Source organism: Leopardus geoffroyi, chromosome X (assembly GCF_018350155.1).
Source record: "Leopardus geoffroyi isolate Oge1 chromosome X, O.geoffroyi_Oge1_pat1.0, whole genome shotgun sequence".
NCBI lineage: Eukaryota > Metazoa > Chordata > Mammalia > Carnivora > Felidae > Leopardus > Leopardus geoffroyi.
This window is the reverse complement of record NC_059343.1, coordinates 25,565,213-25,587,836: the sequence shown is the minus strand read 5'-3', so window position 1 is coordinate 25,587,836 and position 22,624 is coordinate 25,565,213. Positions and strand designations below refer to the sequence as shown.

The 22,624-nt window shown below is 37.1% G+C and overlaps 1 protein-coding gene across 1 annotated transcript in view; it reads right to left on the bottom strand.

Moving 5' to 3' along the window:
- Positions 1–22,624, bottom strand: part of IL1RAPL1 (interleukin 1 receptor accessory protein like 1) — a 1,368,310-nt gene that overhangs the window by 56,058 nt on the left and 1,289,628 nt on the right. Inside the window, exons 7-8 of the mRNA XM_045472042.1 lie at positions 7,441–7,573; positions 5,365–5,510 (exon numbers count right to left, since the gene is read on the bottom strand). Coding sequence (XP_045327998.1) covers positions 5,365–5,510; positions 7,441–7,573 — 279 coding nt within the window. The remainder of the gene's footprint in view (positions 1–5,364; positions 5,511–7,440; positions 7,574–22,624) is intronic.

The following is a 22,624-nucleotide window of genomic DNA, read 5'->3' as shown; positions in this document are numbered from 1 at the left end:
CTTAACTACCTAAATGAAATTAGATAAGGGGCCTGGCCCAGAAAGAAATCTAGTACCTGAGATAACTTTGTGCCTGAAAGACCTGACTATACAGTAGAGGTATAGTCAAACATCAGATCTTATTGTCCTATGAATTACCCTCCTCCCCTCTGAAGCCCCAGACCACTGCCCCATTCCTTAGCTCAGGATGGCAGATAAGCTATGAGATTGTCTGTGAATCTCATATCTCTGGGGCTCCCATATGTATGGAATTAAATTGGTTTTTCTCCTGTTAATCTGTCTTATGTCAACTGAATTATTAGATGAGCCAAAGAACCTAGAATGGAAGACAGGAAAGGTTTTCTATCCTAATACACACCACCCATTGGCGGGCTCTGACATCATTTTTATTATGTCAACAATACTGAACAAAAGGTAATGGTGGCAGAAAAAATGCTTCAGTTACTTGCACGGAGGTGTGGCCTGGCAAGGGTACCTGTCAAAAAACCTGATAATGGTGGTTTGCAAGCTCTGTATTCATCAAATGGTTTAACACATGTCTTTAGGGAGGTTTTAAAATGAAAGGCTTGGAAGGCCAATAAGATAAGTTAAGGGATTTATGAGTAAATGGCAGAAAAATATGATTAATAGTGACAGCTTCCAGTTCCTTCTCTGAGCTTTTAGTCTTCTGAGTAATACAGCAACTCATCTGAGAGTTCCCTAATTGCTAGCATGACAATAATCTGACTCCTTCAGGGACGCCGTGGTCCAAGACCAAAACTATAGACCTGCATGTGCTGTGCCTTGACCTTCTGAACCTTGCCAGGTGGGGAACTTGCAGTCGTGCCACATGTTAACCAAAGTCCTTTCTTTTTCACAAAGATGAGTGGGATAGAACATTCCCCATGATCATAAGCCTCTCAAGGGCAGGAAACTGCATGCCTTGCTGCCTTTGTGAACTGATGACTCAATTGCTGCTGCTCCCTTAAAAGGAAGGCACAAGCTAACTTTAAAAGGGACTTTTGGAGTACATGACCTTGAAGAACAAACCCCTTTTTCGCTTCTTAATGCTTTTGTTTTACTAAAACCAAAATGCTTGCAGTATATATACATATTTGAAAACTGTTGTGCATTTAAGTATGAACGACCGCTCCAACATTGGCCACAATTTTCTTCTCCGTGTCTAGGGAACCAGACAGTATCAGGAAAGTTTTTCAAACAATTTCCTTGATTCTTCAATCATTTATTTTTGTAGTTCTGGAAGCTTTTGTAGCTATGGGCAACTTAACCTTAGGCCACAAATGCTAAAAATAGCCCGGGGGTATTTGACCCTTCCTGGCTGTGTGCCTCCTCAGATACAATTCATTTTCCTTCTTTTCTCCTTGTGATCCTGTAGGGGCCAAGGGCAGGCCACCCCAAGATGGGCCACTTTGGCATGAAGATTATTCTGAGCTGAAGGTAACTGAAACCCTACGGGCTCAAGAAAAACTTTTGTCCTTCCCTTAACTACAGACAAGACTGGAAATTAGTGGTCCTTCCCTGAATAAGGGTTATTAGCAGAGATTTTTTTTTTTAATTTATTTATTGTGACAGAGAGTACATGAGCAGGGAAAGGCAGAGACAGAGGGAGAGAGAGAGAATTCTAAGCAGGCTCCACACTGTCAGTGCAGAGCCTGACAGGAGGCTCAAGCTCATGAGCCGTGAGATTATGACCTAACCTGAAATCAAGACTCCGAATAGCTGAAATCAAGAATTGAATGCTTAACCCACTGAGCCACCCAGGCGTCCCTAGCAGAGATAAATTTTCCCTGAGTGATCCATCTGTATGGTAGGGCAAACACCTAATTACCAAACATCTGTTCTTCTTACCATCCTGTGAAATGCATTCCTTTCCTCCAAAGTCCCTGACCCCTACCCTCTTCTCCTTAGTTCAGGATGACATATATACCTCATTTTTCTTATCTTCAGAACTTCCATGTCTGTTGATCCCCCATATATACACTATTAAATTTGATTTTCTCCTGTTAATCTGTCTCAAGTCAATTTGATTCTTAATTCAGCTAGCAGGACCCTTGAAGGGGTTATCTCTGCTAACTATCTCTTACTCTCTGACGATCAATACTTAACTGTTACTCCTACCTTGTCCTAAAAGAAATATGTGTTGTCCAAGCCAATAGATTTTTTTAAGTTTATTTATTTATTTTAAGAGAGAGAGAGAGCACAAGTGAGGGTGGGACAGAGAGAAAAGGAGAGAGGGAACCCCAAGCCGAAACCAAAGAGTTGGGTGCTTGGGGCTCCTGGGTGGCTCAGTCAGTTAAGTGTCCAACTTTGGCTCAGGTCATGATCTCACATTTGCGAGTTCAAGCCCTGCATTGGGCTCTGTGCTGACAGCCTGAAGCCTGCTTCAGAGTCTGTGTCTCCCTCTTTCTGTGCCCCTCCCCAGCTCGTGTGTGTTTTTTTTTTTTTCTCTTTATCCCAAAGGTAAGTAAAAAGAAAAAAACATTAAAAATTTTTTAAAAATACAGTTGGATGCTTAACCAACTGAGCCACCCAGGTGCCCTAAGTCAACAGATTTTTCTAGGTGCCCTATATCTTCTCTCTTCTTGAGAAATAATTCAGACTCTAATTAGAGAATATTCAAGGGAGTGAACAGGATGGTCAAAGTATTGTATCCACAGAAAGGAAAAAGAAATTAAAAAAAAAACTAAACAAGTTGAATCCAGGGAAGTAAAGGCCCAGGAGGATCATGGTGATAGTAAACAAACTTTTGAAGGGCTGTTTGGGAGAAGAGAGATTAAAAGTGTAGAACTCGGGTCAAGGGGCAGACAGTGAAACAGGGATGCTTTCTAACCGGTTTTTCTTGAGATAGAACTGGCTTCCTTCAGAGGGAATGTGATCCAGTATAAGCTGACGGATCCCTTAGGAAAATGTTACGGAGTGGTTCAGTTACACAACATTTAAGTTGCTTCCAACCCTGGGAAGCTATTTCCGTCCTTTTATAGGCATAACATTCCTATTCTCAATTCCTTCATGTGAAGCTATAGAAAGAAAGGAACAATCATTGCTACCTGCTCCTTACCTTTCCCCTCCACTCACATCCTCCAAAGCTAGACTATTTTAATATTGCAGTAACCTGACAACAGAAGTGTCTGTTTTAATATCTTTCAGTAACGTTATTCAAAGGGAATCTATTGCCCGATGAAGTGGGGGGAACAGTCTTCAAGGTTCTCTTTCTTTTTCAACCTCAAAGAGTCTAGGATTAAACATGTGCTTTGAAATTAAAATCATTATGAATTTGCTGAGTAAGAAAACATCAAGTGTACTCACTCCCCAAACTGGAAAGTTTTCACTTAGCATAATGTACAAAAAAACCTCATATTTCTCTTGTAATATACATGAAAAATTTCTGCAGTGAAGGCATGGTTCTAAGTTTACAACGGTCTTGTTAAAAAAAACAAAAACAAAAACAAAAACAAAAACAAAAACAAAACCAACAAGCCCCCAGTGGAGTTATCTGCCTCCCTGCCCAACAGCAAAGCAAGACTTAATTATGGTTGGGACCTATCTCAGAAATGTGACCTTTGATTCATTTATTTTTTTGTTTATTTTTTTAATGTTTATTCCTTTTTGAGAGAGAGATATTGTGAGCAGGGTGAAAGGAACAATCCAAATAACAGCCCTACCTTAGTTTAAAGCTAGGTTCTCTTTTCTGCTTATTATGGATCTTTGATAAGAAATACAATTGCTGAGAAGTCTGTTTTGCTTGCTGTTTGCTATGAGCATTGTGAGACCTTTCCTGAATGTAACCCGCTGTGTAGTAGAATGGGTTGTAAACCTTCCTAAATGTAATGGAATGAGTAGTTGTACTTAAACTAACTGGCGTCTCTCGCTTCTGTAATCTTGCTTGTTTAACACATTCCTCACCTATCCCCTTCCCCTTTTTTTCTCTCTCCCACCACAAGTAACAGACAAAGGACGCCCAATCAGAAAACCACAAATGTCCTTACTTTAGAATTTACCTATCAGGACCCTCACTCACCTATGCTGTTTGTCCCTGTCTATAAAAACCCTATACCAACTCTGATCGGGGCCTCTGTGTGTCACCGGCAACGAGTGCGCAGAGGTCCAGGTTCGAACCTGCAATAAACGACCCTTGCCGCTTGGCTTTGACTCACGACTCTGGTGGTCTTTTGTGGGAGGTTTTAGAACATCGGGCATTACAAGGGGAGGGGCGAGTAAGAGGGAGACAGAGGGTCTGTGCTGCCAGTAGAGAGCCGGATGCGGGACTTGAATTCATGAACCATGAGATCATGACCTTGAGATCATGCCCTGAGCTGAAGTCAATGCCTAACCCACAGAACCATCCAGCGCCCCAGGAATGTTACCTTTTAAAAGCCAATTTGAAATGACTTGATTAGCACTGGGGAGGTCATCTGCATGATAAAAAGCCCGGCCTTTCCCAGTCTCCCACCTACCTAGGGAAGCCATCCTGGCTTGAAACAATACTTTTCTTTCTTTTGTTAATAATTTCTTGCCCCACCCTCCTTCTTATAAAAGCCTTCCATTTTGTGCAGCTCCTCAGCTCTGCCCCATTCATGGGTCATTTAATAAAGCCAATTAGATCTTCACATTTACTCAGCTGAATTTTGTTTTTCAACAGGCTCTAATTGGAAACAATTCAATCTATATTTATGCGTGTTTTAACCCTGTGACTAAGGGTTGTTGCAGAATCACATTTAGTGCAGCAGATATCATACTTGATCACAACCTGTTTTACTTAAATTATTAATAGTAATAATTGAATAATTCATTAATGAGTAATTAAGGAATTCCTATTAACCCTGAGAAGATATTACACATGTGAAAGCTCTCCAATGCAGAAAACAATGTCGTGATTCTTACACCAAAGAAGGAACCTTCAAACAGAGAACATAATGTGACTTAAAATTATGCCCGTTATTTTTTTCTTGGTTTGCCTCCTTGTAACAATAATAAGCAGCATTTAACTTCTCTCGTGTACAGGTTTTGTGCCAAGCTCTTCACGTTCCTTGTCTTTTTTCATCCTTAAAACACATTGAAGAGTTGCTACCATTGTTGACCATGGGCTGGCGAGGATCAGGAAACTGAGGCTTAGGGAAGTGAGATGTCACCCGCAAGGTTCTAGATTTGGTGGTAAAGCCCAGCAAGGAATCGATATTTGACTCTAGATCCTGAGCTAGTCACCCTCCCACTGTGTTATCTGCCATGATGGCCCTAATGCTATTGTGATTGTTTTATTTAGGACAAACTGAGGTAGAAAAGCACACCTTTTTTTCTTTTTGGTTCCACTTCTTTCCCTCTGTTTTCTAGTTTCAGGACTACTCAAGCTTAGAAGGTGACACTCACCCCGTTTGTGAAGGAGAACACTGGCATGCCGACGTCCGTTTCCATTTTCAACGTAACAGGAGTAATTTCCCAAGTCACCTTCTTCTACAGAGTCCACGATTAATGAGATGGAAACTTCCTGTTCCCCGAGATGCTCCTTGAGAATTCTAAAATATAAAGCAAAACGAAACAAAAAACCCCACACAAACATACACAAGACGTGAAAAAGAAAAAAAAAATTTAGATGAATCTGAATGTGCTGGGAAAACACCTACAGCATCTATGCTTCAAATCTGGCTAGGGATTGACGCTATCTTAATTAAATTATATCATGCCCTTTTCCTCTTCACTTCTAATGAGGAAGCTTGTTTTTGGACATGCTAATGAAGTTGCAGTTAATTATCTCTCATAGCAGGACAATCACACTGTCATGATAAAGAGGTGAGAAGGACCTTGAAGAAAAGTTTACACATTGCTCTCCCTCTAAGAAATATGGTATGCTAAAGGTGAGAGAAGCAATTCTAATGTCTTATGCTGGAGGACTAATTATAGATCAGGTTAGTTTTTTCTTCTTTAAAGGAAGAAGAGAACATTTCTGAGCTATTTTGACATTTCGTTCGAAAGCTCCAGCCTGGCATTTTTTAAAAAATGATACATACAAGTCAATTGACGATTTTAAAAGAAATGTGAAAGTATAAACCTATAGACTAAGTATTCTGATGAAGTGTTTAATTCTGACACTAAAATTAACGGTAAGCACTAACCTCACTTGTCAAAGATTTTCATAATCTTTCAGAGCAAATAGAAAACTTCAAAGCAAGGCTCCCTTTCCCTGCTTCCAATGTCCTCTGATCTGTTTGGTGACTCATGTCTGTACATTACTTCCTAATGTTGATTTAAAGAAAAATACCTTTCTGGAATCTTTCTTGAGCACCCATAAAAAGAGAGAGGGGAAAAGTTAGGAGGTTTATTGTCCTTCCTTAACTTTAACATTTCAAAGTATGTGGGTAAAAGATAATAGTGAAGTTGTAAATATGAAAAATGGCAGAGGAACAGTTTAGTACATATTGGAGAATTGCCCATCTGGGCATCTCAGAACCCAACTGGAGTACAATATTCTTGTGTATTTGTTGCCAGGAAGAAGATCCCAATAGAAATAACCCTATATGACAGTTTTATACGTTTTTGTTTTCTACTGAAAAACTTTTTCACTTATACCTTTGATCAAGTTTTGAAAGTCTTTGCATTTAAGAAGAGGAAACTTGGTTTACATGCCCACATATACCCAGAAGACGCGACCTTTAGATGGGAGAGTGTTTACACATGATCAGCATTTTGACTCACTTGTAACTTAATTACTATTTATGTGCCTGCTTACTTATACCATGATTAAAAATGAGTATCGATGTCCAAGCATAATTTTAGTCATAATTGAATACTTACTTGGAAGTAAATGAACAAATAAATACTTTTAAAAAAGAGGTTTAAGCATTATGCCCTCAAAATAGATGGTATTATTTAATGGTTATTCTTTATCATTCCCACTAGAGTAATATTTAGACCTTAAAGTTGGACTAAAAAAGACAATGAAAATATTTTGTGTATGCTTTTATCATCCCTATCAAGTGTTGTAGAGCCTGCTTAATGGCTAAGATATGTAAATATGTAAAAAACATATAAAAGGAAATGACAAAGATTGTGTTTGGTTGAGTCAAAACTTCCTCGTGACAATTAAAAAAAGAGCTCTTACAAACAAAAGGCATAATATCATATCAATATCATATCACATCAATATCATATTCCACATTTGATGGTATTTTGGTCTGTCTCATACTCAGTATATTCTTTAGTGAAAAACTCTTTTTTTTAATTTCCTTTAAATTCTCTGCAAATGGCATCCATGTTCTGCAATTCCATAGTCAGTCTCGTAATAGTGTTCTGCCTCATTGCCATTGAATGTTGAGATTTTTTTCTTATAATAGTAACCCCCACCCCCAAATAGCAAAAACCCATTTATTTTCCTTTAGCTCACTTTCTATTCACTAACAGAGCTAATGTTAACTTGACTGTACAAGTTCAAAGAAAAAAATATTTTACCTAATGTCACTTTCCCAAACTCGATTTTCATCCAGATCTTCAATAAACTTCTCTCCTTTCATCCAGTAAATTAAAGGACTGACATCTCCACTGTACCCAAAGAAAGCTCTGCAGGTTAGATTAGCTGAGTCGCCTGCAGAGAGAAGAGATGGAAATGTGTTATAAAACTATTTGTACACTCTTATTTTAGGCAAACTGGCAGGTAAAATTTTAATCACTTCATTGATTTAATGAAACATTAACTTAAAATGTTTTCTCAGGTATTTTTAATCTTTGTCAAATGTATAGAATATGTGCTTTTGACAGCTTGTTTAACGAAATGGGAGTTATAAGATTTTGAAGAAGACTGGTTGGCGATTTTATAGAAGGTTCTCCCAGTTAGGCTTGCCCCATGTTTTTTATACGATTAGATTTAGGTTATGAATTGTTGAGAATGATACCAGAGAGGTGATGTGCCCTTCTCAAAGCATGGTATCAGGGGGTACATAATATTAGTAATTACAAGATTTTACAGGGCAGGTGGAAGGGGGTGGGAAATAGAAAGGAAACAAAATCTTTGGATGGGAAAGAAAAGGAACTGCAAATCCAGAATCCCTTAAAAATGTTATTAAAATATTATCACTATATATGGAATAATGTTTTAATTAAGGAAACCGACACATGCTCAGGTAGAAAAGCACATTAAAAAACAAATGAACAACTCATGAGAATAAATACTTGGGATTTTTATTAGATGTAAAATCAATGATGCAACTGCAGAGATTAGTTTCGTTCAACATGCTACTCAGGAGACACCATTGTAATGATCAGTGCAGATTGGTTGACTACTTAATAAGGTAAGTGGAGGTCTCTGACTAAAAGGTGGAAGTGAATATAATGCCTGCAAAAGGAAGGTGTATTTCCAGACAGGTTATGCCATTTTGCAAATACTTGGATTTAAGGCCTTAGCCAGCATTAGAGAACCGAAATATTCCAGTACACATGAGTTAGAAGATCCTGTTGCCTCTAAGTGGAGCCAGAAAATGCACGACAAGATAGGGATCTGTAAGGGCTTATTCCAACTTGAATTGGGGCAAGGGAACTCTTAGGGTATATAGAGTGCCAACGGCAGACTGCCACAAGATGGGCTACTTTGGCATAATGATTATTTTATTTTATTTTATTTTATTTTATTTTATTTTATTATAATTTTATTTTAGTATTTTTTTAATTTTATTTTTTCTTAATGTTTATTATTTTTGAGAGAGAGAGAGAGAGCAAGCAGGGAAGGGGCAGAGAGAGGGAGACACAGAATTGGAAGCAGAGAGCTCTCAGCACAGAATTATTTTATTATTTTTTTAATGTTTATTTTTGAGAGCAAGCGAGCAAGAGAGAGAGAGCAAGCAGGGAAGGGACAGAGAGAGAGGCAGACACATACTCTGAAGCAGGCTCCAGGCTCCAAGCTGTCAGCACAGAGCCCTATGTGGGGCTTGAACCCACAAGCCATGAGATCATGACCTGAGCTGAAGTTGGAAGCTCAACCAACTGAGCCACCCAGGCGCCCCGGCATACTGGTTATTTTAAATAAAAGTTACTTAAGAGACAGACTGTACAAGAAACACATCCAGACAGTCTTCTGTCTCCCTGAAAGCAGGAAATAAATATCCCACGTGAAAGGTATTCTCCCTGTACCAAAAGGAAAAAAGACATCCTTATCACCAGACAAAGGGAATTTAGAGCTGAGAAGGCTGAGAAAACAATCCTTGTTGTTTTTGCCAATGTACAACTGCAGTCCACATTCTGTTTGGAATTTCTTACAAATGGAAACTCTCAAAGTTTTTTTGGTCCTGTCAATTCCTCAGAGATATATTGCCTCTTTGTCTGAAAAGTAAAAAACAAACAAACAAACCAAAACCAAAACCAAAAAAACAACTGCCTGCCTTAGTCATTTCTTTAGGAATCAATTTCATTATTGGGCCTTTGTGTGCACATAATAAAACTTTGACTTTTTTCTCCTGTAAATCTGTCTCACATCAATTCTTCGTCCAGCTGGAAGAGCTTGGATGGTAAAGGAAGAATTTTTCCTTCCCCTTAGGTATTACAAGAAGGGCTGAAAACTAGGCCCCAGCAACACATTTGTTGGCATCTGAAGCAAGCAAACTTTCTCGTCTTCATACATTTTTGAGAAGATTCTAAAGGATCCTGACAACTAAATGCCTTTAAAGTGCAAGGAAGGAGGATCCTAAAGACTGGAAACCTCAGAGTTATGAGTTAATAGTGAACATAGCCGGAAATTGTGCTTATGAGTGATTGCTTGAGTATACCTACTTGCAAATGACATATTTGATAAAGGGTTAGTATCAAAAATATATAAAGAACTTATAAAACTCAACACCCCCCAAAACAAATAATCCAATTAAAGAATGGACAGAAGACATGGATAGACATTTTTCCAAAGAAGACAGACAGATGGTCAACAGACAGATGAAAGGATGCTCAACATCACTCATCATCAGGGAATACAAATCAAAACTACAATGAGATATCATCTCACACCAGTCAGAATGGCTAAAACTAACAACACAAGAAACAACAGGTGTTGGCAAGGATGTGGAAAAAGAGGAACTCTGTTGCACTATTGGTGGGAATGCAAACTGGTGCAGGCACTCTGGAAAACAATATGGAGGTTCTTCAAAAAGTTAAAATGGAACTATCAGCAATTGTACTACTAGATATTTCCCCAATGAATAAAAAAAATATTAATTCGAAGGGATACATATACCCTGATATGTGTGTGTGTGTGTGTGTGTGTGTGTGTATACACACACACATATGTAAATATGTACATATACACACACGCTGGAATATTACTCAGCCATAGAAAGAATGAACTCTTGCCATTTACAGTGACATGGATGGAGCTAGAGAGTATTATGCTAAATGAAATAAGTCAGTCAGAAAAAGACAACTACCATATGATTTCACTCATAAGAGAGAGAGAGATTGGGAAGTTGCCAGCTGCTTCTGAATGCAATCGGGATAGAGTCAACCTGAGCAGAGCTCTGTTCTGTGAAGAGATTTTTGAGTGGTTTCTCTTAATTATACCTACTTGTGTGGCTGAACAAAAGGCACCATACCCCTTCTCATGCATAGCTATGCTAGGAGGAAAGGACAGCAAGAGTGCCCTTGGGAAGTCAGTCCGGAAGGAAGTGCCAGCTGAAGTCTGGCTCACACCTGAGACTACCCAATTGCCTACGGGTTGGGGAGGAAAACTGTGTCCACCCAGTAAGTACTTTTCTTTTGAGAAATGACAACTAATCACATGAGTGCCAGAGAACTGTGACTTTGGATCCCAAGTATGTATTACCTGTGTGTGAAAGCATGATTAAAGGACTACTGTCCCTCCCTGTTATGTTGAATAAGAACCAAGAGTTGATGGAAATTCATGGGTCAAGGTGGGATCTAGGGAGAGATGATGCACTTCTACCAAAAAGGGCAGAAAGAAATTAAGAAGGGCAGACAGGAAAATAGAAATTAGGAGATTTAGGGAATTATGTAGTTAGGAAATAGGAATTAAGAAATTCAAAACAATACGACTGTGTTTACACCTTGGGCGGATGAAGCAGGACACGTCAGTTACATAACAGGTTTTTAGCATGTGAATTTTAGAAGCCGTCCATCCGTGATTCATTTCACATTCTCATGCTTTTTAATGTTATATTCTTTGCTTTAAATTTTCTTCATTTCCACTTCTTCCGAAAGAATGACTTGGCTTTTCTAGAAATAGTCTTTCTGTCTTTTCTTCTCCCATAGCCCTTGGGACATATGTCTGTACTTTATCATAACATATTCCTTACAATACTTGGTTTGTTTGCATGTCTAACCCAGAGGCAGAAATTGTATGTGTATTTACCTTTGTACATCACTAGGACCCATTACAGTGTCTTGAATGTGTTAGGAACTCAATACATAATTTCAAATGAATAACCTGCTTAATATCTCTTGTACTTGCATTTCCCCTTGGTTCCTTGTTTTCAAAGCTTCATTTATTAAAGGTTACATGTCTACAGCCTATCTCAAAAGGCCAAGTCTATCTTATAAACCAGTCTTCAACATTGCAAATGCAGAACCTCCTCATTCAGATGTTATTTCACTTGTGGGCTGGAGCCGGTTCATACCAGTAGGAGTCAATGAGTACAATTTTCAGAAATTCTTGTCAGCAGGTTGTTAAACACAGTCATTATTAAAAAATCAAATTATAGAAGCTTACAATTAAATATACTGTATTAAAAACAAAGGTATTAGACATTTAAAGCTCAAAAATTCCAAATTACTTGGTTAGATTCTTCATCGACAGTATCTGTATGGCATAAATATTATATAATAGTTTGCCACCGCACATCTTTCCCCAACTGCACATTTAGTGATCTTATGTTGGTAACTTGCAATCATGAGCCATGGTGGGAGTATATACCCCAGAAGTTGCCAAATTCTACAATTCAGGTTATGATTTATTGTTTTTGTTGTCTGTCTATACTTGAGGCAACATGGAGAAAATGTTATTAATGTAGATTAAACTTAACAGTGTCAGGCCTACGGCTGTTATATTGGTAAAAGCACAAACATAAAAATATTCCTCTCATATTCAAAAGCCATAATTTGATTCAGTAAAGAAGTTGCTTACATCAATGATAAACAAATACAGTTCTGACATATATCTCCAGTGTCTCACTCTTATTTGCCAATGCAAATTAAAGGGTCAAGACCACTTAGATGTCAGAATTACACTTGGAGAACCAATGGTTAAGCATTTACTGGCACACTACTCTCTTTAAAACTGTTCTGTCAAAGAAATTGCACACATGTAAGAATAATAATTCACATATCAATTTACCCATGTAAATAGTTTTTAGTATAGTCACAGAACCAGGAACACAATCAACTCTAGGAAACTTTCATCCCTCAAAGAAATGTTGACCCAATTGGTCACTAGTCATTTCATCCCAATCTTCCCCAGCCTTCAACGACCACTAATCTACTTCTAATTTCTGCCTCTATGGATTTGCCTATTTTGGACATCTTGTATAGGTGGAATCATACAGTACGTAGCCTTTTGTGCCTGGCTTCTCATGCTTAGCTTAATATTTTCAAGGTTCATCCATGTTACAGCATTTATCAGTATGTCATTCCTCTTTGTGGCTAAATAATATTCCATTGAATGGGTGTACCATATTTGTTTATCCATTCATTAGTTGATGGATATTTGAGTTGTTTCCACTCTTTGGCTATAAATAATAATGTTGCTTTGAACACTCCTGTACAAATTTTTGTGTGGACATAAATGATTTCATTTCTCTCGAGTGGAATCTAAAAGTAGAACTTATATCTAAAAGTCAAATTTCTGGGTCATAAGATAATTCTATGTTTAAATCTTTGACGAATTGCCAACCTGTGGATTTCCAAAGTGGTTATTCCATTGTATATTCTGACCAGCAATGTACGAATGAGGGTTTCAATTTCCCCATATACTTACCAAAACTTATATCTATCTTTTAGATTATAGCCATTCTAGTGAGTGTGAAGTATTATCTTTTTGTGGTTCTTACCATTCATATTAAACCAAAAATTTTTGTTACATATAATTATTATTAATACTCAATGTTATTCAAAATATAAAAACAATATCAGGATAAAAGGGCTTCTATTAGACCACAGAATGTAATTGTCAACATCATGCCTAAAATGCTTATTTCACCACCGTTGTGTTGTAGATCCTCTGATGGATTTATAATTTTAGATGAGATTTCATACCAACAGAATAAGTTATCAAAGGCTTACACTCTTTAAGAAAAACTACAAAGAGGGGCGCCTGGGTGGCGCAGTCGGTTAAGCGTCCGACTTCAGCCAGGTCACGATCTCGCGGTCCGTGAGTTCGAGCCCCGCGTCGGGCTCTGGGCTGATGGCTCAGAGCCTGGAGCCTGTTTCCGATTCTGTGTCTCCCTCTCTCTCTGCCCCTCCCCTGTTCATGCTCTGTCTCTCTCTGTCCCAAAAAATAAATAAACGTTGAAAAAAAAAATTTTTTTAAAGAAAAACTACAAAGAGTTATTTCCAAATGTTTAAAAGTAGACAAATATTAAACAAGAAGTTAATATAAATGGGGCCCACAGGATTATCTCCTTTAAATTCAATACAAGAACACCTATCTGCATCATTTTTATATGAAAATTTCTTTGTAGTTCTGCTACAAGACATAAGCAAAAAACAACTGTAAGGTGCTTTAAAAGGATGATAAAAGTATTATTTGAATACAATAAAACTGCACACTTAACCAACTTAAAAGACCTGCTATTTTTACTTTCTTTGAAGAGTTCTTTCTTTCAACTGTCCAAATATAAGAAATATATAACAATCTCAGGGCGCCTAGGTGGCCCAGTTGGTTAAGTGTCTGACTTTTGATTTCAGCTCAGGTCATGACCTCACAGTTCATGGGTTCAAGCCCTGTGTTGGTCTCCACACTGACAGCATGCAGCCTGCTTGGGATTCTCTCTTTCCCCTCTCTCTCTCTCACTCTCTCTCTCCCTTCCCTGCTCATGTGTGTGCATGCACGTTCTCTCTCAAAATAAAGAAATGAACTTAAAAAAAGAAATATATAATAGTCTCTTACCAACAAAGTGTCAAAGTTTGGCCTTTTGATATAACAGACTTTTGTATTTGTATTACAAAATGTAAACATCTGTACATTTTGAGTTGTTCTATATGCAATTTGAGTTATTCTAAACAGAATCATATAAAAAATATACCCATATCTTGTCAAAAATATGACTCATCATCCCTATAGAACAAATGGAGTGTATGTGGTAATGCTTAATGAGAGGGCTATCCACCCTCTTAATATATTTGGATGGAATTTCACAACCAGAAAAAATGCCCTGAAGAAACTCAAGAGCCAGAACATGCAAAATAAAAACAACAGAGAATGCAGGCTTAAAGAGCATTAATTCTAAAATTATTAAAAGCTTGCTTATAAAATTTTAAAATGAGACACAGTCTGCCTAATATGAGATTGTAGGACATTCCACCTCAGCACGTTGGGACCCTGCGGCAATGAACAAGTGAAGAAGGCAATTCAGGAGAAACAAGTTTTCCTTAATGGGGTAGATTTGGAAGCCTGACATATTTGAGTTTTTTTTAAAGTATATGATTTATAGCAAATTAATGCACTTTTATTTTAGCTAGTTAATGTGCTTTTAAATTATTTTTTCTTTAATCTTGTTCTCTAGGAGTCACTGATTTTTATCATACTTTTGTCAGCCTTAAGAGGAAAACCTTATGGTTATCTATGGTCTATGACATCTAAAAATCAACATCATACTAATTTCCACAGTAACCAAAAAGAAAATAATAAAAATCTTATTTACATGAGAACTAAACAACAAATTATAATGAGAGATGGTTGTGGATAAACCACAAAATCATATCAAGTCAGTTTAAAAGTTTTACGAAATACACACACACACACACACACACACACACACACATATCATTTGTACATTTTTGGTTGGAAAAAGTAAATATTTTTGAAGTCTATTCTCAAGCTACATCTTAAAATCTATTTACTCATTTTAAGAGAGAGAAGGAGAGTGCAGAGGGAGGAGGGAGAGAGAGAGATCGCATGACAGAGAATTCCAAGCAGGCTCTGCATTGCCAGGTCAGAGCCTGACTTGGGGCTCGAACTCACTGACTGTGAGATCATGACACATACCATGCGACTGTAACCAGAGCTGAAACCAAGAGTTGGACGCACAAACGACTGAGTCACTTAGGCGCCCTGACAAGCTGTATTTTAGATTTAATGTTACTGCTAAAAAAAAAAAAATCTAATAAGTTGTAGAATTCAGCAAAATTAATCTGTATTCATTTAGAAATTTAAGTAGATAGCTATTGTCAATAACTATCCTTACAAAAAAGTATAATGATAGTAACAGGGGACAGACAGCATGTGGATGGTCCAAAGAAAGAGCAACATGTATTGACTTTTATATATTTTCTTAAATAAAAAATTGGATATATTTAAGGTGTGCAGCATGATTTTATACACAAACATCCACACACATATAGTGAAATGATTACTACAGTCAAGATAATGAAGATATCATCTCCTCACATAGTTAATTTTCTATTTTTTGGATGAGAGCCCCCGGCATCTACTCTCTTAGTGAATGTCCAGCATTCAGCACAGTATTTTTAAGTATAGTCATCATCCTGTACATTAGATCTCTAGACTTGTTCATCTTACATAACTGCAACTTTGTCCCTTTTGACCATCTCCCCCCCCCATAACCACTGTTCTACTCTCTCCTTTTATGTACATGTTTTTTTAGAGTCCACATATAAGTGTGATCATGCAGTTTTTTTCTTCTCTGTCTGGCTTATTTCACTTAATGTCTTCCAGGCTCATCCATGTGGTTGTGCAAATGGCGGGATCTCCTTTTTTTTTTAATGTTTATTCATTAATTTTGAGAGAGAGAAGAGTACACAAGCAGGAGAGGGGCACAGAGAAGGTGAGACAGAATCCCAAGCAGGCTCTGCACCATCAGAGCAGAATCTGATGGGGGGCTCAAACTCACAAATCATGAGATCATGACCTGAGCTGAGATCAAGAGTCAGATGTCTGACTGAGCCACCCAGGTGCCCTAGGATCTCCTTTTTAAGACTGAATAAATTTCACCTCACATATATATATTCTCACAATTGCTCAATCCATTCATCCATCAATGGGCAATTAAGCTATTTCCAATCTTGACTATTGTGAGTGGCTAATAGTTATGTGAAAAGGCACTCAACATCACGAATCATCAGGGAAATGCAAATCCAAAGCACAATGTGGGGTGCCCAGATGGCTTAGTCATGATCTCAGGATCCTGCAAATCCCACCTCTGGCTCCGTGCCGACAGCACAGAGCCTGCTTGGGATTCTTTCTCTCCCTCTCTCCCTCTGCCCCTTCCTTGCCCTCTCTCTTTCTCTCAAAAATAAACGAACTTAAACAAAAAAACAAAACACAATGAGATCTTAGCCCATACCTTTTAGGATGGCTATTATAAAAAAAATTAAAAGGTAAAAAATGTTGACAAGAATGTGGAGAAAAGAGAATCCTTTACACTGTTGGTGGGAATGTAAACTGGTACAGACATTACAGAAAAAAAAGTATGCAGTTTCTTCAAAAAATCAAAAACAGAACTACCATATCATCCAGCAATCTCTCTTCTGGGTACATTCCTGAAAGAAATGAAATAACTACCTTGAAGAGATATCTGTACTCTCATGTTTATTGCAAAATGTACTTAAAGACAACAATAAAAATAACATGATTTTTGGCCCTCTGGCAGAGATATGGCTCTTTGGAATCAATTGTAATGCTCAGAAAGGGTGCTGGACCTAACTACAGGCAATGAGTTTTCAGAATTGAATTATAATTGGGAAACAAAAATTAATTTCACATGACACAACAAAAAATTGGGATTTGTTAAATATTATTATAAGAAAGATAAACTAGGAGATTATTGTTTTATAAATCTTGGAGGAAAAATCATTTTTAGAATTAGTCTAGAAACTACCAGAAAGTTCAAGATTGACATATTTGAATATATAATTAGTAAAATTTTAGTAGAATGGAAAATAATACAAAGAAAACGAAGACAACAGAGAATGATTATAAATTTTTCTTTATTGTATTTGTTATCTAATGTATGTCTGAGTATGTTTTCAATTAAAAACAAAAAGCAATAAAGAACTTTTAGCACAGTGCTGAAAAGGTCATTAAAAGATTAATATTCCAGATATTCAACTTGAAAACTATCACAGCCAGATTTAAAAAAAATTAAGTTTATTTATTTTTTTAGTGATTTCTACACCCAGCATAGGGCTCAAACTCATGACCCTGAGATCAAAAGTTACATGCATTTCCGACTGAGCCAGCCAGGCCCCTCAGCCAGATTTTGATAGCAACTTGAGGAAAGATTATTAGTATTGCAACTCCTAATGCTACCATTAATCTTGTTTATTTTTGTAATTTTCCATTAACTTTCATGCCATATTTGTTATACTCCCATAATCTTCAACAGTATCAGTTAGTTTAGACAAATATGGCTTCAGACTTTACTTTTTTTGCTTACTTTACTTAAGCCAGTGAATCTCAAACTTACTGCCAAAAATCTGACCCATCCCCAACCAGGTATTGACTCAGCAAGAGTGGAGGGTTACAAGGATTTTCATTTTTAATAAGTACTCCCAGGTGATTCTCTTGTGAGCGGTGACAGTTAACTGTCTGGAACAATTTCTTCTTACCTTGGACTTTGTTTAAAGTGGAATTGGGGCTCAGAAAAGAAACCAGATTGAAAAACATTTAGGCAGGGCCCTCAGGCAGGAAGCAGGGACAGGGAGGCTGGGGAAGAGGAAACAGGGTTCATAATAATGACAGTGGTGGGTAGAGAGGTAGCAGTGTAGACAGAGAGGTCTGACTGGGTCCCTGATAACCTAATCCAAGCTACCGAAATACATTCTCCTTCCTAAGGAATGTAGGAAAGAAAAATTGTGTTTCCGTGGAAAATTACTCATTTATCTACTGCACACCTTTCTGAGTTATCAGATGCCAGCTCTTCACTGCCTTTAGCTATTTTTCGACTCTGTAAATTGTAAGTAACTGATATGTAAATTCTCTCAGGTCTGGTAGTGATTTAATTGACTTCATTTTCCCTCTGCTCTCTTAGCTCCTTCCCACCCCCAACCCAGAGAAAAATCAATTTCGTCTCAAGTTGGAATTCATGTCAACATTCCTTTACTCTGCATGAATCTGCTATTTTGACTTTACCTTGGGGCCGGTCATAACATCTGCCTGATTTCTTCGTATCATACAAGCAAAATTTCTTTAACATGTATTCATTCTTATATCTGTACGAAGGTCATGATTGTAAATTTTTCTGGAAGTTATCTGTTAACAGGAATACAATGCTAGCCTCATTGCTTATCACTGCCATTGAAATAATCAACATATTATATTTACATATACATGATCTGTCTCTGACATTTGTTTGATTCCTGAAAGATTTTACGGACATTCTCCTTATTCTTTTTTTCAAATATAATAATCGGCCACAGAATTTTATTTTTACTCTGTTGAAGTTCGGACTCTTTAACTTGTTACCAAGAGAAACTCCATCTTTTCTGTCGTGTGCTCTGTAATTTGCTGTAACATGAAATTTCTGATAAGGCAATCCTAGCCTGTGATTCGGAGTCGAGAACCACAGCTCTTCCTCATCCTCAACCACTCAGATATTGAAAAAACACCTTCAGTCTCTTGTCTGAAAGCCAAGTGATTGTGCTAATACTATTTACTACACTTAACCAGAAACACAGGAAATTAGCATCAGAATTCCACAAGTCACAGAGAAGGGAGAGACACATTAATTGAATTGTCCTCTCCATTTTGTTTCTTTGTTTTCCTTCAAATAATAGCAGAAAACTTTAACCTATGGCGTGGGGAGCCGAACGCATCAAATGTATCAGGCAGCCAGGGCCAGAATCCTGAAGATAAAGGTATTCTTGCGGTCTCAAGGTGATACCGGTAGAAGCTACAGTAAAATGCACTAAATGCTTCTGCTGCCTTTTTGGTCGAAAGGTGCCCTGTCAGCTCAATCTTACCCGGTTCAGAAGGAAGCATTCGAAAATTGATCATGAAAAATCGTTTGCTATCTAAAATAAGAACAATGCTTGTCATATGGCAGGCTTTCAAGTAGGCCAATGTGAGGAGGCCTGAGAGGAAAAATAATATGTTTTCCCTTCAACCAGGGGATTCTAATCGGCAGCAGGGACACTTGTTATTTAGGGCAACCTTCTAATTAGGTATCCTCTGACCATTTCTAACACTGCTGAGATCAGAGATTCTCTCTCCACTAGAGGACACTCTCTAACACTGGGAAAAAAAAAACCCAAAACCCCAAAACCTCACCTTTTTAATTAAAAGAAAATTTCTTCTCTAATTAAAAAGCATCAATATCCAGAGGTCTTACTCCGAATCAGGCAATAGTGAGCATTTTGTTCTTTTTTTTTTTTCTTTGCCATGTGTCAAACACCATTTATTTTCTCATTTAATCATCAACACATCTTGATTCCCAGGAAATTAATATATCCTGGCTTAGTTGAGAATGAACTGGTCAAGGTCTCCCATATGGACAGAAAATTCCGTGGAGAGGAATAAGAAATTTAGCCAGTGGATTCTCAAATTTTCTGGGAGGTGCGTATAACAGAATCAGATATTCTTTTATACTTTATGTACATATTTTATATACATAAAGTTGTGATTTGTAAGGGGGGGGTTGTTTTTGTTTGTCCATTGTTCCTTTTTCTGGTAAACAAAATCCCCAATTCCACCCTCCTCATGTAAGAGAACTGCTTTCCTAAGTGTCAGCCAATTATAGTACCCTATCCTCTTGGGTATAGTGATTGAGATCAGTGTGTAGCCAGTGGTTGGCTACGGGGGTTGACATATGACCCAAATGGCACCAATGATAATTCCTCCCTATTTCAACAGGAGGGACAAGACCATTCTTTTAAAAAATCCAGGTAAAACTGGTATATGACATTATATAAGTTTCAGGTGTACATTCAAACTGGACATCTGTATACACTATAAAGTGATCATCACTGAAAGTCTAGTTACCATCCATCACTATACGATGAATATCCATCATCCATTTAGCTCTCCCACAACCTCCGTCCCCTCTTATGACCACAATTTTTTCTCTGTCTCTATAAGTTTGTTTGTTTTATTTGTTCATTTGCTTTGCCTTTTTTTGATTTCACATATGAGTAAAGTGATACAGTATTTGTCTTTCTCCATCTGACTTAATTCACCTAGCATAATACCCTCAAGTTCCATCCAAGTTGTTACAAATGGCAGGATTTCATTCTTTTTTATAGCTGTGTAGCATTATATATACATAGCATTACATATATATATATATATATATACACACACACATATATATAGCATTATATATATGTAGCATTATATATAGATATATCTATCTCTATCGATATATATATATATAATATATAAATATATATATTATATATATAAAATCTATTGATGGGCACTCAATCTTCTTAAATTTACTGAGAATTGTTTTGTGGCCTAATCTGTGATGTATCCTGGAGAAGGTTCCATGTGCACTTGAGAAAAATGCATATTCTGCTGATTTTAGATGGAATGTTGTATCTATGAAGTCCATGTGATCTAACGTGTTGTTTAAAGCCAACATTACCTTATTGATTTTCTGTCTAAATGATCTAACCAATGATATGATGGAAGCAGGGTGTTAAAGTCCCCTAGTATTATTGTATTGATGTCAATATCTCCCATTAGGTACATTAATATTTGCTTTATATATTTTGGTGCTTTCATGTGGGTACATATATATTTATAAACCTTATCTTCTCTTGCTAGATGGACCCCTTTATCATTATGTAATGACTTTGTTTTTTTTTTTTTTATTAGTCTTTGTTTTAAAGTCTATTTTGTCTGATATGAGTATATCTACACCACTTTTCTTTAAAAAATTTTTTTAATGTTTATTTATGTTTGAGAGAGAGAGAGAGACAGTGAGCAGGGGATGGGAAGACAGAGAGGGAGACACAGAATATGAAGCAGGCTCCGGGCTCCAAGCCGTCAGCACAGAGCCTGATGTGGGGCTCGAACTCACAAACCGTGAGACCATGACCTGAGCTGAAGTCAGACGCTTAACCGACTGAGCATTTTCCTTTTTTTTCCATTTGCATGTAATATCATTTTCCATCCCTTCCATATCTTCACTTTCAGTCTGTGTATGTCCTTTCATAGTAAGTCTCACATAGGCAACATGTAGATGGATCTTGTTTTTTAAATTCATTTAGCCACTCATGTCTTTGGATTGGAGAAGTTAGTCCATTTACTTGTAAAGTCATTACTCATAACGTATGTACTTATTGCCATTTGGTTCATTTTTGTTCATTTGGTTGTTTTCAACAACCTCTGTTCCTTTCTTTTCCTCTTTCTCTCTCCTCTTAGGGTGTGATAGCTTTCTTTAGTGTTACATTTTGTTTCCTTTCTTATTTTCTTTTGTGGTTTTACTGTAAGTTTTTGCTTTGTGGTTAACATAACATTTGTGCATAACATCCTCGGTGTATAATGGGTGATTTTAAGTTGATAGGAAGTTAAATTTGAACACATTCCAAAACTTACATTTTTACTCCCCACATTTTGCTTCTTTTTATTGTATGCATCCCTGAATTAACTTTTGTAGTTTTAGTTACTTTTACTATTTTTGTCTTTTAAGGTTCATACTTGCTTTAGAAGTCATTGATCCACTGTCTATACTATGTATTTACCTTTTCCAGTGAGATTTTTATATTTGTACTGTTTCTTGTTCTTAGTGCCGTTTCTTTTCAGCTTAAAGAAGTTCCTTTTACATTTCTTATAAGGCCAGTTTAGTGGTGATGAAGTTCTTTAGTTTTTGTTTATCTGGAAAACTCTTAATTTCCCCTTCAATTCTGAATGATAACCTTTCTGGGTAGAGAATTCTTGGTTGAAGGTTTTTTCCTTTCAGCACTTTGAATATTTCATGCCACTCTTTTCAGGCCTGCAAAGTTTCTGCTGAAAAAATCCGCTGAGAGCCTAATGGGCTTTCCTTTGTATGTAATAATTTGTTCTCATGCTGCTTTTAAAATATTCTCTTTATCTTTAGCATTTTAATTATACTGTGTCTTGGTGTGGATCTCTTTGCACTTGTCTTTTTTGGAACTCTCTGGGCTTCCTGGACCTGGACATCTCTATCCTTCCCCAGATGAGGGAAATTTTCAGCCATTATTTCCTCAAATAAGTTTTCTGGCCCTTTCTCTTTCTTTTCTCCTTCTGGGATACCTAAATGTGAATATTATTCTGCTTGATGTTTCCTCAAAAGTCCCTTTAAGGTTTCTTCACTTTTTAAAATTGTTTTTTGTTTTTCTGCTCTGTCGAGTGAGTTCCATTGTTTTGTCTTCCAGCTTGATGATCCATTCTTCTGTTTCATCCAGTCTACTGTTGAACTCCTCTAGTGCAATTTTCACTTCAGTTATTGTATTATTCATTTCTGTAACTTCTGTTTGGTACTTTATTATATTTTCTATCTCTGTT